Source organism: Scyliorhinus torazame, chromosome 13, assembly GCF_047496885.1.
Source record: "Scyliorhinus torazame isolate Kashiwa2021f chromosome 13, sScyTor2.1, whole genome shotgun sequence".
Taxonomy (NCBI): Eukaryota; Metazoa; Chordata; class Chondrichthyes; order Carcharhiniformes; family Scyliorhinidae; genus Scyliorhinus; species Scyliorhinus torazame.
The window spans coordinates 61,121,979-61,143,704 of record NC_092719.1 but is presented as its reverse complement, the minus strand read 5'-3'; the positions used below and the strand labels follow the sequence as shown (position 1 = coordinate 61,143,704).

Genomic DNA, 21,726 nt, shown 5'->3' with positions numbered 1-21,726 from the left:
AACATCCACATCTTAAAGGTACCCTCACATGACACGTGGCTGATCTCTCCCTGGTCTCAAGCCCACCTCCCTGCCGGTTCCCCATATCCCTTTAACCCATTTTTAAAAATCAGGAATATATCTATCTCCTTCTTGAAACCGTTTGATAATTCAGACTCCATCGCAATATGGGGCAGCAAGTTCCACAATTTCACCACCCTCTGCAAGAAGTAGTTCCTCACCATCTCAGTTTTAAATCTACCGCCTCTCAGTCTGTATCTGTAACCTCTCATTCTAGATTGCCCCATAAAGGGGAACATTTGGTCTATGTTTACTTTATAATATCCCTCTTAGTATTTTATATGCCTTGATCAGATCCTCCTCTCAATCTTCTAAATTTCAGCGAATATCAGCCCAAACTGTTTAATCTCTCCTCATACGTCAATGCCTTTCATGTTCGGAATCAATCTGGTGAACCTCCTCTGAACTGCCTCCAATGAAATCGCATCCTTCCTCAAATAAGGAGACCAAAAATAGACACAATACTCTAGATGTGGTTTCACCAACACCCTAAACAATTGCAACAACACTTCTCTACTTTTATGCTCCAGTCCTTTTGCAATAAATGCTAAAATTCCATTTGCCTTTTTTGTTACATGCAGTACCTGCGTACCAACTTTCAGCAATTCATGAACAAAGACACCCAGATCCCTCTGCCCAGATGCATTTTGAGTCTGCTTTCCATTAAGATAACAATTTACATTTCTATTTGTTCGGCCAAAATGGATAACCTCACACTTTTATCAACATTAAATTCCAGGTGACAAATTTTGGCCCATTCTCCTAGCTTATCTATACCATCTGTAAACTCTTTATCTCCTCTTCACTCCATTCTTTCCCACCTATTTTAATATCATCTAAGACACTTCAATAGATGGCAAACACCATCTCTGAATGTGATTTAGCTTCCTGCTTTGGACACAGAACAATGCTAATGGCTGAAAGTAAATGGCCAATTTGATGTTTCCACAGACAAGCTAATCTTTCAGTCTGTCTGCAAAGGAGTGAAATGCAATGTTCATACTACTGGTCTGTATCAACTTCCCCTTGATGTTTGTTAGAAATAGAGTCAAAGCAACGTTTGCATGATTATACACACACACATATGGTTACATATGTGCAATTCATAGAATAGAATCATAGAATCCCTACATTGCAGAGGGAGACCTTACGGCTCATCGAGTCTGCACTGAAAGAGTGCCCTACCTATACCTACACCCCCCGCATTATACCTGTAACCCCGCTACCTAACCTTTTGGACACAGGGGCAATTTAGCATGGCCAATCCACCTAACCTTCACATTTTTAGACTGTGGGAGGAAACCAGAGCTCCCGGAGGAAACCCACACAGACACAAGGAGTACATACAAACTCCACACAGTCACCCAAGGTCGGAATCGAACCCGAGTCCCTGGCGCTGTGAGGCAGCAGTGTTGGCCACTGTGCCATTGTGCCGCCCCAATTGTTACAATATTTCTGCTCGTGGTCCAAATTCATCCAGCAATAAACAGGACACATTGTAACAGAGGCAACTGCATAATACTGAGAGTTGATTTTGGTGGAATCAATTTTATAAAATGAATGCAACGAAATTCTCCCATTCCAACTTTTCCACCTCCAAAATTTCAATTCTCCTTGAATGCCCACTCAATGTTGCTTGACTCATATCTCCCAGTCACCTAGTGACTTCCATGTGTTTCCTTCCATACCTGCTGCTAACTTTGCACATTTTTGTGAGAGAATGCTCCAACAGGCAACAAGACTTCCAGATTTATGAAGTACAAGTGAACTGGTCCAAACCATACACTCAGGATAGCCCAGTCCCCAAAATTCTGTAACTGCAAGAGTGAGAGGTAATAGGACCAGCAGGGAAGAGACAGAAACATGGCAAATATGAGGAACTTGCTGTTAGAGCAACGTGGTACAAAAGAGCGGGTCTCAAAAGATTTTTTTTGTGGGAGAATGTCAAATGGCCACTGTGAATATTTTTTTCAAAGTAAAAAACCTGCTACTTTCAGTGATTTGTGAAACAAACACTAATGCTGTGCTATAAAAAGTGATAGCCAATCTCTTTATTTCAATGAATAAATCTAATAAGAGATTCAGCCTTAAAACCAGACAGTCCCAGGTTCATTCTCCAGTCAGTATTAGATCAGTCAATCTCGCTTACTGCGCAGTAGAGATGCTGAAATTGTCCCCATACACTCAGTTAGTAAGAAAAATGGCCCCAGTTTCTCACTTTTTTAGTTACAACTCTGTCCTTTTCAAATTGTACAACTACAATATTTGCCAGCAATACAAAAAGCAATTCAAGAAAGAGAAGAGGGGTGGGACCTGGCAGTGGGGATAGAGACCAAATGTGTCTCCACCTACAGAAATTAAGTACAAATGTCAGAATGACGGAATTATAGCCTGTTCATGCAAGGTTCTAGACTTAGAAGGGGCTGTTTAGCACAGGGCTAAATCGCTGGCTTTGAAAGCAGACCAAGGCAGGCCAGCAGCACGGTTCAATTCCCGTAACAGCCTCCCTGAACAGGTGCAGGAATGTGGCGACTAGGGGCTTTTCACAGTAACTTCATTGAAGCCTACTTGTGACAATAAGCGATTTTCATTTCATTTTCAGAAAAGTGAGACTTTTAAGTCTTAAACAATTACAACGGGTCACTATTTCAAGGTGAGAGGGGGGAAGTTTAAGGGAGATCATAGACACAGGGGAGATGTGCGTGGACAGTTTTTTACGCAGAGTGGTGGTGGGTGCCTGGAACGCTTTGCCAGCGGAGGTGGTAGAGGCGGGCACGATAGCATCATTTAAGATGCATCTAGACAGATATATAAACGGGCGGGGAACAGAGGGAAGTAGATCCTTGGAAAATATAAGTTTTAGATAAAGGATCTGGATCGGCGCAGGCTGGGAAGGCCAAAGGGCCTGTTCCTGTGCTGTAATTTTCTTTGTTCTTTGTTCTAAACTGCTAGGGCAAGTCTGTGTGAAACAGACAAGTTGCCAACAATATGATACAAGCGTACAGCAATTTAATCAGACATTCTCTTTTTCCAAATTTCTCCTGCATACATTGTAAACATTCCTACACCCTCTACAATACAGAAGCTGTATCTTCTCAGATACAGAAACCCTATTGTTCGGATGCACAACAATCCTAGATTTCCCCTGTGTCTTTCCTTCACCATAACTTGTTCAAGGCAACAGATACACACATCACACACACCACTTTTGAGTCCAATTCAGACTCTGAATTGAGTTAACAAGCATGTTTACAAAGAGCTTAAAGAGTAAAGCATATAGAAAATATCAGAATTCTTACAGAGAAGCTGGAATATACTGCTACATCGCAGTAACGTAAAACATGCTTTACACCACAAATCTTTCACCTTCCCATGCATACTTTCAGCATTTTTCCCACGAGTTATCAGTTCTGTATTTCTTTTCTCATGGTTTAGATTCTTCTTGCAAAAGTCCCGGACCACCTGCCCTGCCATGTGCTAAATATGTCCTATTTAGTCTTTGATTTACGGTCCCCAACTTCAATGTGGCCACAATTGCCAATTTGTCTTGGATCACCTTAATTGCTTAATTTGTCTCTTTCGCAAATGGAGATGTAAACACACATGATGTTATTCACATCTCCGAAACAAAGTCTTTCTGGATCAATGAGTACATCAGAACAGCCTGTATGTCAGCAACAAAACAATCTCCCGTCACCAGGCAAACTACTGCTTATTGGCCAATTTAAGGTTTACACACCTTCATTTTTATTTTATACGGAGAGAGAAGGGCCTCAAATACCTCCAATACATCTCATTAAATCACACACACATTGTCCATATGAATGGAGATCACAGACCGGTGCCCAGGATCCTTCCGATCTGCTAATAGTATCGCAAATGCCTTCACATACGATGCACACAACCTCAGAAGCTTCACAAGTGACAGATAATTTAAAGTTGATTACTAGAAAATAAAACAGCATAAACTACTGTTGCAGCCTTCCATTCTAATTGTAAAGCAACGCAGATGATCCAACTGTATGGGAGGGGGGGTTTTGTTTTTATACTGACATGTCTACTGTGAATAATCAAGGGCATATATATGAATGTCTAAAAATAAAGTGATTAGAACTATCAGGCAAATGCTCATAATACATCCTCCACAGCTTTACAGAATATATTCGCTGATTTGAAAATTAGTTATTAACTGTGAAAATACAGAATCTCAATGAAGCAGCACTGAGGGAGTGCTAGGTTGCTGGAGACACTGCCCTTTGGTTGAAATGTTTACCATAGCTTTGTCAGCCTGTTCATTTGAGATTCCATGGCAATTTTCAATAAACAGCGGGGCGTTCTTGCAGTGTCTGGATTAAGATATTAATTAGCTAGAGATGAACCACAAAAGCTAATGTGAAATCCAGTCTCTAGTGTGAGCAGAACTAGATTGTTTCAAGCATCGGTTTTCAATAGAAATCCATCTAGTTATACCAGATGCCTTGTTGAAATTTTCTTGAAATTTACACAGGGAATATGCAGTGATAATTAAAGGACTTTTTTCGTAGATATATACTCCCCATGGTCAGATAATCTTTCACTTGCTTTTTGTTAGTAGTCTGTCCAATTCTGACTAAGAAGCCAGGCCAAAGGGTTGCTCCAAGACTGTTGTTCAGTGTCCAGAATGGCTCAGAGAGACAACACATTGCAATGGCAGACCACGTACACTAATCCAGGTTCACTACTCAGTGGCATCACATGTCCAACGCATTGTGTCAACCATGCGTCAAGAAACAGGTGGTCGCAATAGCGTGATAGGTTTGTCAGAAAGAAACAAAGTCGCTTTAAGAGCATCATGTCACCTTGACAGGCTGATGAAATGCCGGCTACAGCACTGCAAGTCATTTTTTGTCCCAGGCAATCACAGTTTCTCCAGCCCTACCTCTCCTGTGATATGATTTTATGTTATATGTTATTTGTTGGCCCAGACACCCTACACATATTTTATGTCCATCCTGGTCCATTCTGCAACAATATTTGGATAGCAACATTACTATGCATCAATATTTTTTGCACAATGTGGGTGAGTCAGTTGCATCAGTAAAATGTCAAGTAAGTTTTTTGTTGTATGGCGTTATGTCAAAGCTAACCCTCAGTAAATCTGGGTGATTTTTTTTTGATCAGATATTTTCAGCAAAAAGGTTTTGCTTGTACAAACATTGAACTTTTTCACCAAAAATTCATCAGCTGGAGGAACAGCAGTCCAATACTGCCAAATTTTTATTTCAAGAAGATAAGAATTCTCCTGGTGGCTCAAAAATACAGGATGCTAGATGATTAAATGTTTGAATGTATTATTAATCCCACTAACACATTGGGACCACAAAGCATGCTATCATGAGAAGGCATATATTGGACTGGAATATATTGGACTGGTGTCTGGCACATAAGCAGGTTGACAATCTGAGCCACTCAGATATGGGCAGGTGCTCACGAGATTCTAGGCATCTCTCCAAGGCAGAGAGAAATCAGACGAAACATTGACATGCAAAGAACAATCAGAAAATTAGTGCACTAACTGTTTAAGGAGTGCAACAGAGACAGTAAACAAGAGTTGGGAGCAGATGGTGGGGTGAAGTTAGGGGTGAACAAAATTATAAATACACAAGTCTTGAACGACGTGTTGTTGGGTAATTTGGACATTCTGAATTCTCCCTCTGTGTACCCAAACAGGTGCCGGAATGTGGCGACTCGGGGTTTATCACAGCAACTTCATTGCGGTGGCAATGTAAGCCTACTTGTGACAATAAAGATTAGAAGAGATATCAGATCCTGACAGGGTGGATGCTGAAAAGATGTTTCCCCTTGTGGAAGAGACCAGAACTAGGGTACACTGTTTAAAAATGAGGGTCTTCCATTTAAGATGCCGATGACGAAAAATTGGGTTGCAAATCTGTACAATTCTCTTCCTCAGAGGGTGGTAAAAATAGGCTGCGGGATTCTTGGTCAGCGGGATCCTCGACTTCGCCAGCAACATGCCCACAGGTTTCCCAAAGGCGTTGGGTGGTCACAATGGGAAACCCCATTGCCTGGCTGCAGGAATGGAGAATCCCGCTGCTGGCAGGGGCTTGCCTCACCGGAGAACGAGGCTGCCAGATCCGATCTTGGAAATTGTTATACATTCATTGACAGATTGAAGAAGTAACAAAGATTCAGCTAATGTCGAGGCACATTCTTACTAGCACCCCAGGACCAGTTAAACATGTTCCTGGGGGAAAGAGTCCAAGGTACTGCAGGAATCTGGGAACACGCTGCTCTTCAATTGCTGGACTGGTTTAAGTTGTTGCTTGGGAAGGAGAAGATGGAGCGATCGCAAGTGGCCTACACCCAAACATTGTTTTCTAAATTGCGGCAGGCACACATCGATTTATTTGGTGGGTTAAAGCTTAATTTGTGAGTTAAAATGTACACATGGGAGGAACTGATTACAACTCAACTGCCAATGATAGGGGCAAAGAACAAATTAGGTACCGTTAACTGAGGGAAACCACAAAAACCCAACATTAGACCTGTTTTCCATATTAATGCTATTTGTTGTTAATGGAATGCACACATCAATACTTCAGCTAGTTCTGTACACCCAGCTGCCCGATGTCACCTTTGTTTCCTATCGGGTAACACGCTAAGATTGGAAAATTTAGATTCTCATTCGACTCCACGAACCTGCCCGACTTTGCAAAAATGTTTCAATCGTTCATTTTCAAACAAAAATCTATTACTTTTCTGTCTAACAATAAACAGATGTGTTTGTGAATCCGGCACCCGAGGAGTTAACAGATGGAAATTCCTCCTGTTTCTTGCCAACTAGTGTGTGGTCATGTGCACACATCGCAGTGGGGCAATCTGATCGCAAGGAGGCTTCGAAACCTTCCCAGTCACTTTAAACAGGGAGGCTATAGTACTTGTCCTGACACATGAGATAAGTCAGAAACAGTCTTTACTATCTCGCTGGTCACAGGAACGGTCAAGTTAACATCCACCCCCCAACCCCCTGTAATCTCAAACAGACTTTTCCGCGTCAAGTTAACATCCACCCCCCAACCCCCTGTAATCTCAAACAGACTTTTCCGTGTCAACTTCCCAGAATTTAGCTGGAGACCTTTAACCGAATTAAACTATCGTCCAGGAAGATAAGCAAATGACGCCTCCTCCCCACCCTCCCAGCAACATGCCAAATATTCGCACATGTCAAGCAGGGTGGACAGAAGCCCGCTTGCTTAAGAGTTAACTTGACTTTCTCCCAAGTCCTTTCCACTACATGGGCGATCGGTGCTGCTGAAACTAGGTGTGAAAGTGAATCGCAAATGGCACTTTATGCTCAACATACTGAAGCCCCCTGTTTGTCGCCTGCTATTAAAGAGAGAGAGGTGGGGGTGGGGGAGTTGCTGGGTGGGGTGTAGGAGGGGAGGGGGGTTTTGGAGGATGTACATTACCTGCCTGAGATGGTGATCTCCACTTTAGTGGCCGGGATGTTGACGTGGAGGGGATCGAAGTCTCCTATGGACGCCATGATTCCTGAAGCTTTGGTTTGCGCGGCGTCTCCCCTGAAGTCAGTGAGCTGCCTCCACTCCTCGGCTCGGGTGAGTGTGTGCTCAAGTGATGTCACTTCATAACAAACAGGAGAAAACGTCTGTGGGAGGGAGGGAGGGAGAGAGGGAAGGAGGGAGGGAGAGGAGGAGGAGGAAGGAAACGGCGGTACTGAGCTGTATCTGCACCAAAAATTCCAACTAACCCAGCTCGCAGAGGAGGAGCACAGGCATTTTTACAAACCTGGCAGAGGGAGGAAGGGGGGTGGGGGGGAGAGTGGAATTAAAGAGAGGATGTTGAAACCGCACTCTGATTATGGGATCGATTACTTTGCGCGTGCCGGTGTTAGAGAAATTGCAGAGAAAAATCAATATCCCAACACACGGGAGCCACACACGCAACAACTAAAAACTTTGCCTTAATGGCCAGAATCTGCGATCTGCAAAGCGCTGGAGAAATGCAATAATTCTTGCAATTTCTTCCCCACAGCAATAATAACCCCGGGGACAGCCACAACTGACGTGTTTATCGCTGCACTCAAGGGTGCAGTTTCCTCCCTACACATCCAGGCCACACAAGTGAACGGTTCTGCTTGAGAGAGCCAATGCAACCCGCGGTTCCGCAAAGTAATGCTACCAAAAAAAAGAATGAAGTTTAGGTTTAAGGATCAATCCACTTCCGGTTACAGGCTTTGGGTGATTCCAGTTGGTCACACCAGGAATTACCTTCCTTCATTCAAAAGATCCGGGACAACAAAAGATCTGGGACAGCCGGGTTGGTTCCGAGAGAGACAGAAACAACGTGGCGTGTCAATTTCTGCCTGACAAAACATCATCTGGGGAGACTTTTCGTCAATTGCTTATTTATCATTGCACCTCACAAGTGTTTGGATTTCATCGGCTCTAAAGCTAACAAAAAGACCTTACAACGCGGGTTGCTGCCAATCTGAAATGGAAAACAGAAATACCCCGCCTGTCTGTAGAGGGGGTGGGGGCGAGGGGGGGGGGGGGGGGGGGGGGAGGCGATGACCAGAACTCTCTTTAATCTAATGGCCAGTCCCACTTTAATGGAACGAAAACTGGGTCTGCTTTGGTGTTGTAAAATGACTGTTTCGGCCACTCAGCCCATCGGAATTGCAAGGTCAATTTCAAGTGTCTTTTTGTGAGGCTGGGTTTAGATTGCGCGCACCTTGTGAGTCTGCCTTTACTCGTGTGGGCAGCGTCCACACCAGGATGGCACTGGGCGAGCCCGCTGGAAGGCGAACCAGGCATCTTTCTGTTTAAAAAAAGGATACTGGACAAGCAGCTGATCTTCCGCCCCCTCCCCCCCGCCCCACCCCATATATAAATAGCAGAAACTACAACAATAATTTATAAGAAGAGGGAATGAGTGGCCGACAAACTAGACGGGAATGTACCACTTTCCCAAACAGACAATTTCTCGCTTTGCCTTCTAAAGTTTTGAGTTTTGGACGAGAAGGGTTCACACGACATCCTCGCGCGATATTTAACAAATACCTATTTCCTCGCTGGGGCAGGTCGGGGGAGGGGGGACTTTTTTTCCATCCGCCCGCATGAAAATTGAAAGAAAAAGCTTGGGAAACAGAAATGAGGACAGAAATGCTGCTTTTAAACGTTAGTTCCTTTCTCTCTCCACAGATGCAGTCAGACCTGCTGAGATTGTCCAGTGTTTTCTGATTCTGTGACAACCTTATCCTCAGCCCTAACCAGTTACACCGAAACCTTGCTGCTGCCCCTGGTCCCTTGCTAGCTATTGATCATTGGCCGGGACTGACAGTGCTCGGGTACAATTGGTGGCCGGAGATCTGCCTCAGTGCGACCGCTGAGTGGAACTGAACGAAGGGTCATCGCACCGTGTGCGATTCATGGCACTAGTTTGGGAACAACATGGGAACTGCTGTCAGCAGCTCAGTGAGGTTTTCCCACCCACTTTCATCTTTTGGCGTGTGGCTAGTAGACTGTACAGTTGTTCGCATCTACAGGGCACTGCTCCCTGATTTACCCCTTGGCCTTAGATGTGGTGGGGACTAAGTTAGTCCTGTGCTGATTGTTTTTTAAAATCACTCATAAAGCTTGTGTGCACATGTATTATTGCACCCAACCCCCTCTGAACTTATGTTCTATGTAAACCGCGAGCAATGCCGCATTACAACTGGTGTACTGTACCCTCTGTAACAAGGGCGCATTAAGTTAGTGTGCTCATTTCCACATTTTAGGATTGTGCAACACATTATTCTTGACTCGAATAGATTTGACGATGTGCTTTGGCCCTCATGTCCGATTCTCTGGCAGCATACGTGATCGCAAGGAGGTTCAACTAGCTTATCCACATGCTTTCAATGCCAGAGGATACCACGTGGCTCGGACACGCCCCGGTTATGCTCAACGCCGCGCGGCGGGGGTTTATCCTGACTGTACATTCCTGGCGCCAACAGTTTCCAGATCACTGGCTGGGTGTGTGTATATTCCCAGGCACTGCGAAAAGAATTTGTCTGAAAATGAAAAAAGTTCTATTGTGTCAAATGGTTTCCGCTGAAAAGCGATCGCAGCAGTCAAATCCGGCAGTGGTGCATTTTTAATTCGCTGCATGTTGCATAATGGTAAAATGTTAGTATGTTTGCTGTTTCAAGATACTCCTTCCATGTTAGGGCAGCACGTTAGCATTGTGGATAGCACAATTGCTTCACAGCTCCAGGGTCCCAGGTTCGATTCCCGGCTTGGGTCACTGTGTGGAGTCTGCACATTCTCCCCATGTCTGCGTGGGTTTCCTCCAGGTGCTCCGATTTCCTCCCACAGTCCAAAGATGTGCAGGTTAGGTGGATTGGCCATGATAAATTGCCCTTAGTGTCCAAAATTGCCCTTAGTGATGGGTAAGGTTACTGGGTTCTGGGGATAGGGTGGAGGTGTGGACCTTGGGTAGGGTGCTCTTTCCAAGAGCCGGTGCAGACTCGATGGGCCGAATGGCCTCCTTCTGCACTGTAAATTCTATGATGTCATTCCACCAGAGCCCTGCCCGGAGGCTCGATGACTAGATGTTTTAGATATTCGATTACAAACTGCATTTAAACTAATTTCCCTCATAACTCATTATAGGTGACACACAATAATTGTACAAAAAATTAACGTGTATGTGAACTTCCTTGCTCTTCTTCACAATACAACCTCTCGTGTGGGAAAAACCTCTCTGACAGTGCAGGGGTGCAGCATTCCCTCCAGACTGCTCCAGAAGCAAAATACTGAAGATGCCGGAAATCTGCCAAAGAAAACAAAATATGCGAGAAAAACTCGGCCGGTCAGAACTGAAGCACGGTCACCTCGATCTGAAACCTTAACTCTGTTTCTCTCTCCATAGATACTGTCTGACCCGCTGAGTATCTCCAGCATTTTTTGTTTTTATGTCCTCCATACTGCACTGGAGTGTCAGCCTGAAAGACCCGTCACCCAAACTGGCAAACCTGAGTAGATATCATCGTTGAATCAAAGGACAACCAACGATGACAAGACCACACTTGGTTTACTGCGTAGTCTGGTCACAACATTACACAAACTATGAAAGGAGACTGGTGAGAGTGCAACAAAAGTTTATGAAGATAACACCAGAACATCAAGGTTGTACTGATCAAGAAATATTGAACAGCCTGGATCTTGTTTCTTGTGAAAAGAGAAAACTGAGGCATGATCAAATGGAAGTCTTTAAAATTAAAAAAGGGTTCTGATGTAACAGAGAGGGAGAGCGAGATTATTTTTACTTGTGGGGAAGAGTCTAACTGGCTATCAAAATATAAGTCACCAAGAAATCAAAAAGGAATTTCGTAGAAGCCTCTTTACACAGCGTGGTGAGAATGTGGAGTAGTTGAGGCAAATAATAATTACAGAGAAAGAAAGGAACAGAAATTGCACAGAGAAGGATGGAAAGGGACTGAAGTGGATCTTAAATACCAGAATATACTGGTTGGGTCAAATGCCTCTGTGCTATACATTCTACATCATCCTTTGATTGTGGTTTTCCCTCCCCCCCATCTATGTGTAACTCCAGTGCTCTCATTTATGTTTCTCCTGCCTGAAAATTCTGTCTAGATGTGGTGTTCCAACTCAGAGTAACTCATTTTATTTGTTCCTGCCATTGTGTTGTTCCACAGTTTCATTCTAATTGTCCCCTTGTTTCTGTTTGAATATTATTATTTGTTGCTTTTTCTATGTTGATATTACCCTGTAGGTTCAATTGTTAATTTTCTGTTCCACGTTCTCTCTGTGCAGGTCAAACTCTTACATTATTACTCTTTCCTGTCTGGGTGTGGAGAATTAATGAATAATCTTTATTGTCACAAGTAGGCTTACATTAACACTGCAATGAAGTTACTGTGAAAAGCCCCTAGTCGCCATGTTCCGGCCCCTGTTCGGTACACTGCGGGAGAATTCAGAATGTCCAATTCACCTAACAGCACGTCTTTGGGGACTTGTGGGAGAAAACCAGAACACCGGAGGAAAACTACACAGACACGGGGAGAACGTGCAGATTCCGCACAGACAGTGACCCAAGCCGGGAATCGAACCTGGGACCCTGGAGCTGTGGAGCAACAGTGCTAACCACGTTGCTACCGTGCAGCCATTGTCCCTGTATGGCTGTAACTCCATTGTTCTTGGTCAAGTTCAACTAATAGGAAACGGTCTGGATGATATTCCTATCTGTGCATTTACTAATTTTCTATTTCTGTTTGGATCCCAAGGATTTAGTTGTCACCCCATCCGCTTTCTCATGTAAATGCTGCCTCTGGGCAACATCACCTGAAAACACAACCTTAGCTTCCAAAGTACGATGACAACGTCATCCTTGTTTTCAAACCTCTCCATGGACATACCCCTCCTGCGACCTCCCAGCCCACAACTCTCCAAAACACCTCCAATTCTGGCTTCTTGAACATCCCTGATTTTAATCACGCCACTATAGGCAAAGGTGATAGATGTTTGATTGACAAGAGAGTTATGGGGGGTGGGGAGGGGTTGGGCAGGTAGGAGTGTGGAACTGAGGACACAGGCTTGATCGTATTGAATGGCAGAATGGGCTTATTTGACAAATGGCCTACTCCTGCTTTTCGCCCTTCTGTTCTTGTGACTTCAGCCCACCTGGAGCCTAAGCTACAGAATTCTCTCCCTCAACCTCTCTGCCTGTCTTATCTTCCTTACCTCCTTTAACTCACTCCCTAAAAAACTACCCTTTTGACCAAATGTTTGGTCATCTTCTTTAATATCTCATTATGTCGCCCAGGCAACATAATTTGTTTTACATATTGTCTACAAAGTGTCTGGGAATGTTTTATTACATTTCGAGGTATCACATGAGTAACAGTTATTATTGCTGTTGGAGTGTTGCTATTCTGTCCCTATCTTTCTGCATTTGTCATGTTCTCCCCAGTATTCCTCCAGGCTAAATTCCCACATGTCTTCCTGCCAACATGTGTTTTACCTGTCCAGGGGTAACTGCTCCATTTCTGTGTCGGTTTAATTCTTTTGTGTGGATCCACCTTTTCCTTATAAAAATGTTTTAATTCCATTCTTGAAGTTACAAAGCCAGTGCACAGAGTGGACAGGGCAAGCCCTTAATCCCATCTTCCTCCATGCTCCAAAAAACAATTCAAATTTAAATTGAATCCAATTCATAGTCTGCACAAGTGAGACATACAAGATCCAAGCTAACAAGAAAAGAAAGCAAATACCTCACCTGGGGCTTGATGTGATGGGTGATCTTAGCCCAAAAGGTCGAGAAACAATCCACTTTTTCCTTTCTGAATATTGTTTTGCCTCTGTCCGCATGTTCCTCTGTTTCAGTCTGTGTTGTTCATATGTTCCTCTCTGGGCTGTTACTGTTTGTGTGAGTTGTATCTGTGTTTCTGTATGAAAATGTTTCTCTATTCTACGCTGGGTCCGGTTCCTCTCTACAGGTCTCTTCCAGCATATGTATTTTTATACATTTAACCCCCCACATCCCCCTTTTCTCCTGAACTTACCTCAGACACTTATACTTGTTGCCTGTTTCCAGGTAGTGATGCTCGTTGGTTGAACTTACTGGAGGGAGGGTGCATCCTAAAAGCAAGTTGTTGGTTCAAAACATTTTTTGAAGCACAATGTAAGCTGCTTTAGTTAATAAATTTTTAACTGGTGAACAACAAGTGGCTTTCGAAATATTAACCTCAGTTACTGCTTGTTTACTGGAGATTATTTTCCACATTGTTTAATAACAGAATGTAACGGTTGCACTGGTGACTTCTTGCCTCTTGATAAAGAATAAGAGAGTTCCAATCGACAGTCTACAGCATTTGGGGGCAGAGAATTCAAGGGGCGGGATTCTCTGTTGGCTGACACCAATGGAAATCGTGGAATGCTATTGGGCGGAGAATAGGTACCGGCGGTAAAATCCAGGTCTCTGGAATGCTCCACCTCGGATGGGCCGAGTTCCCGAAGGACCAGTTCACTTGTGCTTTTAAAAATCAGGAAATCAGCGTCATGGCTGCTGGGGGAGAGAGAGGGGGTATGGAAAGTGTCCAACATCGCTGTATGCTGACAGTTGTGCTGCTGGCTGGGAGGGGCTTCTGCCAGGGCTGGGGGGAGTAGCGAGGAGTGGCCAGGAGGTGGGTTGTGGAATTGTGGTGGACGGGCACTGAACACCATTGCCGCAGCTGGCAAGGCAGCCATGCAGCGGCACATGCTGCGAACAGACCACTGTGAACTTAGGGCCATGGGTCATATAGGTGTCCCCCAGGGTACCTCTGGTCCCAGCCAACCCATCAGCTGTATGTGCACACTCCAGCACATCCAGTGCCATTTTGTCAACTGGGATGAGTGTGTGTAGGGAGTGTAATGTGTATGTGGGCCTGCGGCTTGTCAGGCTCCCGAGCATCAATCACGGATCCGGCAAATCCTGCACCGTTTTTCATTGGAATCGATTGTGTCCCACGTGCCACCAATGCGAGCCCCTCAACAGTTACTGAATTGATCCAGGTGCGGTGCCAGTTTTGCTGTTGTGAAAGTCTGGCGTCAGCACTAGTCTCACAAACAGAGAATCCCGCCCAAGATTTCCATTCACTTTTGTTGCGAAAATGATCTGCTTGATCTTGATCTTGTTCCTGAAGAGCCTAACTCGGATGGTATGATGCCTCCCCCTTGTTCTTGAACCCTCCAACAGAGGAAGTAGTTTCTCTGTATCCACTTGATCCAATCTTTGACATCTTAAACGGTTCAGTTTCGCGGCTGTTTTTCATTCCAACTGATAGAATGTAAGAAGAAATATAAGGATCCGCGCACTGGCAAAGGACAAATGCACAGCATGGAACATTCAAGCAAAACAAAAAAACTTTATACGCTGATGATCTGTTTAAACAGAAAAACGCTGGACTCACAGGACAGTAGCTGACAATAAGCCCACACCCAGAATGTTAACTTGGCAGATGTTGCCTGACCCTGCCCAGTGTTTCCAGCAATTTCTGTTTTTGTTACTGAATATATTCAAAGACGTCAATGAATTGGCATCTGTTTTGATTGAGAGCCGAAAGCTTTGGAACTGCAACGGTATTCATTTCTGCATTATTTAGCAGCACAGAATCTTACAGGATTGATGATGTACAAGTAGGTAATGTTAACAAAAAAAAAACATGACACAAATTGTACTTTCGAAGCTGAAAAGTATGCTTCCGTTGTGTTGGGTCGCTTTTGTGTACTATAAATCAAACAAACAATATTGTCATTGTTAACAGCGCGAATACCATGCAGTCCCTGGCGAGTGTTGATCAATATTTGGTTGAAAAAGGCGCTCGGACTGAGAGCTATTCCCAAATCTTCACGGGTTGGGAGCGCCAGCCACTGGTTCAAATCTGCCATGATTTCTTGTGCAAGAAAAATAATCATTTCCTTCCCGCTCCAAAATTGCATTTCGTGTTTAGCTTGCCAAAAAAAACCACACGCAAAAACAAACTTCAACAACAACAAAAATAAAGCTTACTGCAGTTTTGTATAAAACGCCAAACACGTCCGATTTTAATGCATAAAATCCTTTATAGATGCGTGGGAGGTAAATTCTTCTTGCAGATAAATGCCTCCTTATGGTATGTTCGTGCTGGCCAGGCTAATGAAAGAGAGAGAAATGGAGTCAGCGTTGTGATGCATTGAGTCAATGCTAAGGTATGCCATGTGCTCCTAATGCATCCAAATAGAGGTTTATATTCTGGGTCTATATTTTTGCATCCTACCATTTTGAGATTTTACCTTTGCTTGGGCTGTGTATAATAATGGGAAGTATAATAATGAGAAATGGGTGGCATGGTGGCACCGTGGTTAGCACTGCTGCATCACCGCTTGGCCTGGGTTTGATTCTGACCTTGGGTGACTGTGCAGAGTTTGTACTTTCTCCCTGTGTCTGCGTGGGTTTCCTCCAGGTTCTCCGTTTTCCTCCCACAGTCCAAGGATGTGCAGGTTAAGTGGATTGGCCCGTACTGCCTCCCCGAACAGGCGCCGGAATGTGGCAACTAGGAGCTTTTCACAGTAACTTCACTGAAGCCTACTTGTGACAATAAGCGATTATTATTATTAAATTGCCCCTTAGTGCCCAAAGGTGTGCAGGTTTGGTTATGGGGATAGGGCGTGGAAGTGGAACGAGGTAGGGCGCTCTTTCAGAGGGCCGGTGCAGACTCAATGACTGAATGGCCTCTTCCTGGATTCTATGTCAAAAAAGTATTTTGCTCCTGCCTTACTTAGGTGAATGGCCATTGCATTGACTATTGAAAGAAATTTTGTTTTAAGGTGCTTGTTTTCTTTTCAGATTTAACTGCACCCAATTATTTATCCTAGGCCTTTTTTAAAATCAGCAAGACATCAAATGATGCCATCAACGAGGACTTACCTTTGTTTTCCAAAATAAATCCAGTATCAGGAACTCATTTCTGCATCCCAAACTGCTGTGGATTAGACATCCCTGATTACATCATCAGATATCGATAATCATTAGGAAGTCAGATGTCACTTACCATGGATATTGATCCCTATTGTATGGTCAGAATATTTTTATTGCATTGGTAGATTTGTCCCATAATATTAGAAAGAAATGCATGTTGTACTTTTATGGACTAATGATTTCTCTCTAAAATCAAACATTCATAATATTTGGAATACAGTTCTGAGGTTTCACTGATGAGGATAATCTCATTTGTTATTATTCTCTATTTGCTTCATATCACAAAGAGAGTATTGTTATGGGGGTGGGGCGGGGGGGTTCCGTTCAAACAACATTAATGTTTCCCCTCACGACCCGTTTGTAAGCAGATGGGTGTTTTGATTTCTTTCTTTTTTAATAAGTGGTGGCATATCTCCCAAACTCTCAGTGTTTGAATGATCCAATTCCTGTTAATAAGCCCCCCCCCCCAGCTAACCCAAGGTAGGATAAACTGAAAAAGGCCCAGCACATATACAAAAGGAGGGCCTGCAACACCCCCCCCCCCCCCCCTCCTGCTGTTGCTAACATTTGGTTGGCTCTTAATTCATAATTTGCTCTGTTTGTTTAACTTTTGCTCTAGAGTCGCCAGGTATCTTTATGATACGGTCACGAGGTTCACGTTCAAGTACTGATCAATAACTCAACACACCAATTAGCAAGATTCAAATCAAAACACATTTATTATATACAGTAAGTCACTACTTATGCATATAACTCTACTTTCTAGACTATTTCTATCACTAAAAGGCCTATACTTAGCTTCGGAATTGGCCCACCAGGTCAAGGGAACAAATGGCCTTTTGTTCAGGTCCTGAGTCTGCAGGATTTAAAAGCTGGTATGGACTTGTAGCTAGGAGCACCTATCTCGTAGCGAGCGTTGCCTGGAGAGTTACTTGGTTGGTACGGCAGCTGGGCAGTTCACTCCCAGGGGTTGATTCGCGTTGTTGAGTGAGCCTGCCAAGAAGGACAAATTGAACTTGGGGGCTTTACTTTATAGTCCCCAGGGGCTTCCCGCCCTTCGGGGCGGATCCCATACCTGGTTCCAAGTGATTGGACTGCGTTCCGATCACTTGGATCGATTTCTCCAATACTGGAGTTGTTCCCTGATCGCTGGGCGGTTCCTAAATGTCCGTTGGCCTTCCTTTGTCTTGGCTCCTGCTGGCGCCGAGGAGTCTGGCTTGGCCTTATTCACCTGAAGTGTATCAATTGTGCCTGGGAATCGCTCATTACTATGCAGATGGCTGCTGGTTTCAGTGCTGTCTGGTTTTTGCAAGTTCCAATACACAGGATTTCTGCACTTGCTCGGTTTTGCCTGTGTTGGCTGAATTTCTCTTTAGTCTTTGCGGTTCTCCATTTTAAGTCGGGAAGTGGCCAACCCAGGTGGCTACACTGCACACCTACCATTGAGGAAGGGAGAGAGATAAAAAGGATTCATAGTATGGAGACACAAAGAAAATAAACATTGTTTCTGGACTCTCACTTCACGTGAAGCAATGTCCCATGAGGACGGAGGTCAGCGGGCTGAAAAGCAGCGGTGACAATTTCACTTTTCCAGTGGTGTTGACTTCACAAGATGAAATGGACACACAGAGATGAATCAGTTTGCAGGTGACGGTACAAATTTTCAGCAGAGACAGGATATATGGGGCCAGTGTCCAGCCTGTCCATAGCTCATTCTGTGTCACCCACTGGTCAGATGTTAAAAAAAGCAGGCAGGCTTGTCATCCAGGAAGGCAATGTCAACATGTTCAACAAGCCAGAGTCTTAGGTCATGTGACCTTACCTCGCCACAAGGTCTTCAGCGAAAGATGATTATCCAATGTTTGGAATTCGGCTTGGTTTTCAGGACTGCTAATATCCCCACCATTATGGGCTAAAAGGAATGTTTAAGATGCCATTGACTCCGCTGGCAATCTTGGTTTGTTGAATGCCCATGGCCTTTGCATAGCCCAGTTTGAAGTTTGGCTGTGCAGTCCCCAGGTGGTCTGTTCGTAGCTCCTCAGAAATAACGAGGTATTGCAGCCCTGACACCACAACATGGCTTAATTTGCTCTGGTGAGTCCCAGATAAAAATCTTACAGACATAGCCTGTCTTAATAGTCTTTGTCAGCCAAAAGGTTCAGTTTAAAATTAAGAAATAGCCATGAGGATACAAAATTTACTGTGTTAGGTTATGTTCCATCATAGTGTTTTGAACCTGTAAATTGAAACAATATTGCCAGTGTTGTAGGCTAAACATGGCATTTGAAGGTTTTGCTTCCTATTATTTAGATACATATTGACTACATAACCATTACCATGGTCACAATTATGCTTCAACCTGGTAGCAGGGAATGAGAGGGTTGTGATTTATATTGTTGCAATTTGGTGTGAGAACCCAAGGCTGTTTCCTTTCCTAAGATGCCAACATGAATTGTGTTTCAACAGTCTTTTGTAGTGTAATCGTGGAAAACACAGTGACTGTAACATGGGGAGCGTAGCATGAGGTTATGGTGTAACACAGAACCCAGAATTAACAATACAACAGGCCCAGCCAGGCTGGGGAAAATAGGATAATGATAAACAGACAACATAAAAAAACTGAGAACAATTTATTTGCCTAGGAAGATTGGCAATTCTACAACCAGTGCGAAAGGCCTTGATTTTTTATTTGATTCCTACTTAATTAACCAATTTTTCTTTCATCTTGTCTCTCTCTCTCTCTCCTATTTTGCAATCTGTTGCAGCTCCACGAGTCATGAGAGTTGCGGGACCTGCTCAAAGGAATTCCGGACAACTGATGTTTCTTGCTTTCTGGATTGGAAAGGTTACAATGCACTGTTTACTTCGGATATGAAGTATCAGCATCAGGTGGTCCTGGTCCAACTGCTGACTAGTCTCAAGGCTGTGTACATCTCTATATTTTCAGCGGTAATCATGAACCTTTGTTCCAATCTCCAAAGTGCACCTGCGTCACACCGGCGGGAATGTTCTATTTCCCACATTCCCTTGTGCATCTAAATCATTGCTCGTTTGAAGGCAGTTTTGTGCCGTGCATCCTCATCCATTAAGAATTGGGTTTATGCTGCCAAAATTAATATCAGTTCAAACTCCTTCTACCAGCAGTAAATTTCTATCTCGTCTATCTGCAATCAATTCAAACCCAAATCCTAGAGATAGAAATATATTGTGTGCTAACACTTTAAAATAACCTGCTCTGGAAACCAAGCCGCAAATATTAAAACACAATCTATACAAAGTAATAAAGTGTTTATATCAAAATTAATCCATTTTATGTGCCTAAAATATTGGTAGATTTCACATTATTTCAAAAATATTGATACTCTTATTGCAGAAGCTATACTTAGCATGGGCATAATCTTTAATTTCAATGGTGATGGCAGTGCACAGGAAAAAAAAATCAATGAGGGTTACACACCTCATTTTACTGCGATTGATTTTGCCATTTAAAATAAATGTATTGACAAGAGCTTAAAAACACTTAAAAAATAACCATTGCCTCCAAAATCATTTTATGCAATTACATTTTGAATTGACATCACAATAACTGTAGAGCTACTAATTGATTAATAAGAAATTCTTCAAGTCCTGTCAATTTTATTCATATCTGAAATATCAGGACTGAAATTTGTTTTATCTTTTCAAGAGGATTAACTGGAACAACAAAACACAGATATGGTATGCGATCAATATCAGATTTACTTTCCAAGATTAAATAAGATTCATCAGGAGAAGTTAGACTTGTGAAACTGCTGAATCAAAGGCTCCTGCTAATTTTAGGAAAGCTGATTGATTTTACGTTGGCCCAGGGAAACTAAGACTGATTTACCACTGGCACTTTGACATGAGCTGAGAGCAATTAACCATGCAAAGATTAGGGATTGATTCTGGAGCATTCTTGGTCTGAATGATCAAGTACTACACTGCACAGTACATTACCATCAAAGCAACAGGTTGTATATGTAGTTTTTAAAAAAGTATCATGTGGAACTGTAATTTCACAAATTTAAATTATTAAATGAATCATAATTAAAATTATCACTACCCTAATTGCTTAATTCTGCCTTGGTGAACTGCCCTATGTAGATGTCCCTATGTAGATGTACCTTTGTCTCCTCCATTTCAGATTGACTAACCTCAATAGTACAAGAATTATTGTGCCCTTTGGAACATTTGTTTAGCTATGGCTTTAATTCACATTCCTTGTATCCACTTCCTTTATCACATAGCATTCGCTCCTGTTTATATTTTAGAACCTTCCAATCTTTGTCCCAAAGTCATTCTTTAAGAAGGTTAATGCGTTGATCTCCTCATGGAAGATACTTGGTAAACATTGAATGCTTATTATAATGAGATTTGTATTTTGTGGTATTACGGTTCCCTGTTGCAGGCAGTTGCTCGGAAGACTTGATTGTATAGCGCATTTTTAAAGAGATGGCTCATTCCATCCCTGAACAGTTGTTTCTATTTACTCTTGCAAAGCTGTGGAAAAATCCATCAGTGTCATGGTGATTGGATGAAGGGGCCATTTTAAACAAAAAAATTATTCTGCACATTGGAGAGTACTGGAAGGCAAAAGGAAACTGAATTTAACGCACTATTTTTTCTCAGTAATTTTGCTTTTTCATTAGAAAATGAGCACTGGGAGTTAGATTTCATTAACTATCTTCTCAATAACCATCGAAAAACAGCATTAAGAAATCAATCAATTAAAACCAGTTGTTTTACAATTGCTTCAATTCATTCCACTTTTTACAAGGTCTATCTATTTAGGGTAAAAGGGGGCAGCAAATCTTCACTGTAGCAGCATTATGCATGAGAAATTTTAACAAGGTTAAGATTTCATTGGTATTTCAGAAACTACACTGAAAAGCATTGAATATGTTTTAAAGTTATTTTATTCAGGTATTTGCATAAACAAACAAACAGAACAAATGAAAGCAGAAGTGAAATTATATAACATAATAAATAACCAATATCCACTCCCCATCCGCCTTAACCCCTCCTCTCATCCAGCCTTCCCCATTTTAACCCCCTTAACCCCCCTTCCCCCGCTGCTGACACCTCTATCCTCCTCAAAGAATTCAATAAATGGCTTCCACC

The 21,726-nt window shown here is 43.0% G+C and overlaps 1 protein-coding gene and 1 long non-coding RNA gene across 3 annotated transcripts in view; one reads left to right on the top strand and one right to left on the bottom strand.

Annotated features, from left to right (window-relative positions):
• Positions 1-8,246, bottom strand: part of LOC140388059 (copine-8) — a 544,832-nt gene extending 536,586 nt beyond the window's left edge. Inside the window, exon 1 of one of the 2 annotated variants that reach the window (XR_011934073.1) lies at positions 7,530-8,246. Coding sequence is in view for 1 of the 2 variants with exons in the window: in XM_072471659.1 (XP_072327760.1) it covers positions 7,530-7,606 (77 nt within the window). In the remaining variant the exon portion in view is untranslated. The remainder of the gene's footprint in view (positions 1-7,529) is intronic. The other variant, XM_072471659.1, reaches the window with a different exon arrangement.
• LOC140388060 (uncharacterized) lies at positions 7,561-13,810 on the top strand. Its single transcript, XR_011934074.1, has 2 exons — positions 7,561-7,676; positions 10,996-13,810. It is a non-coding gene; the product is annotated as an uncharacterized lncRNA (long non-coding RNA).
• The last annotated feature ends 7,916 nt before the right edge of the window (positions 13,811-21,726 follow it).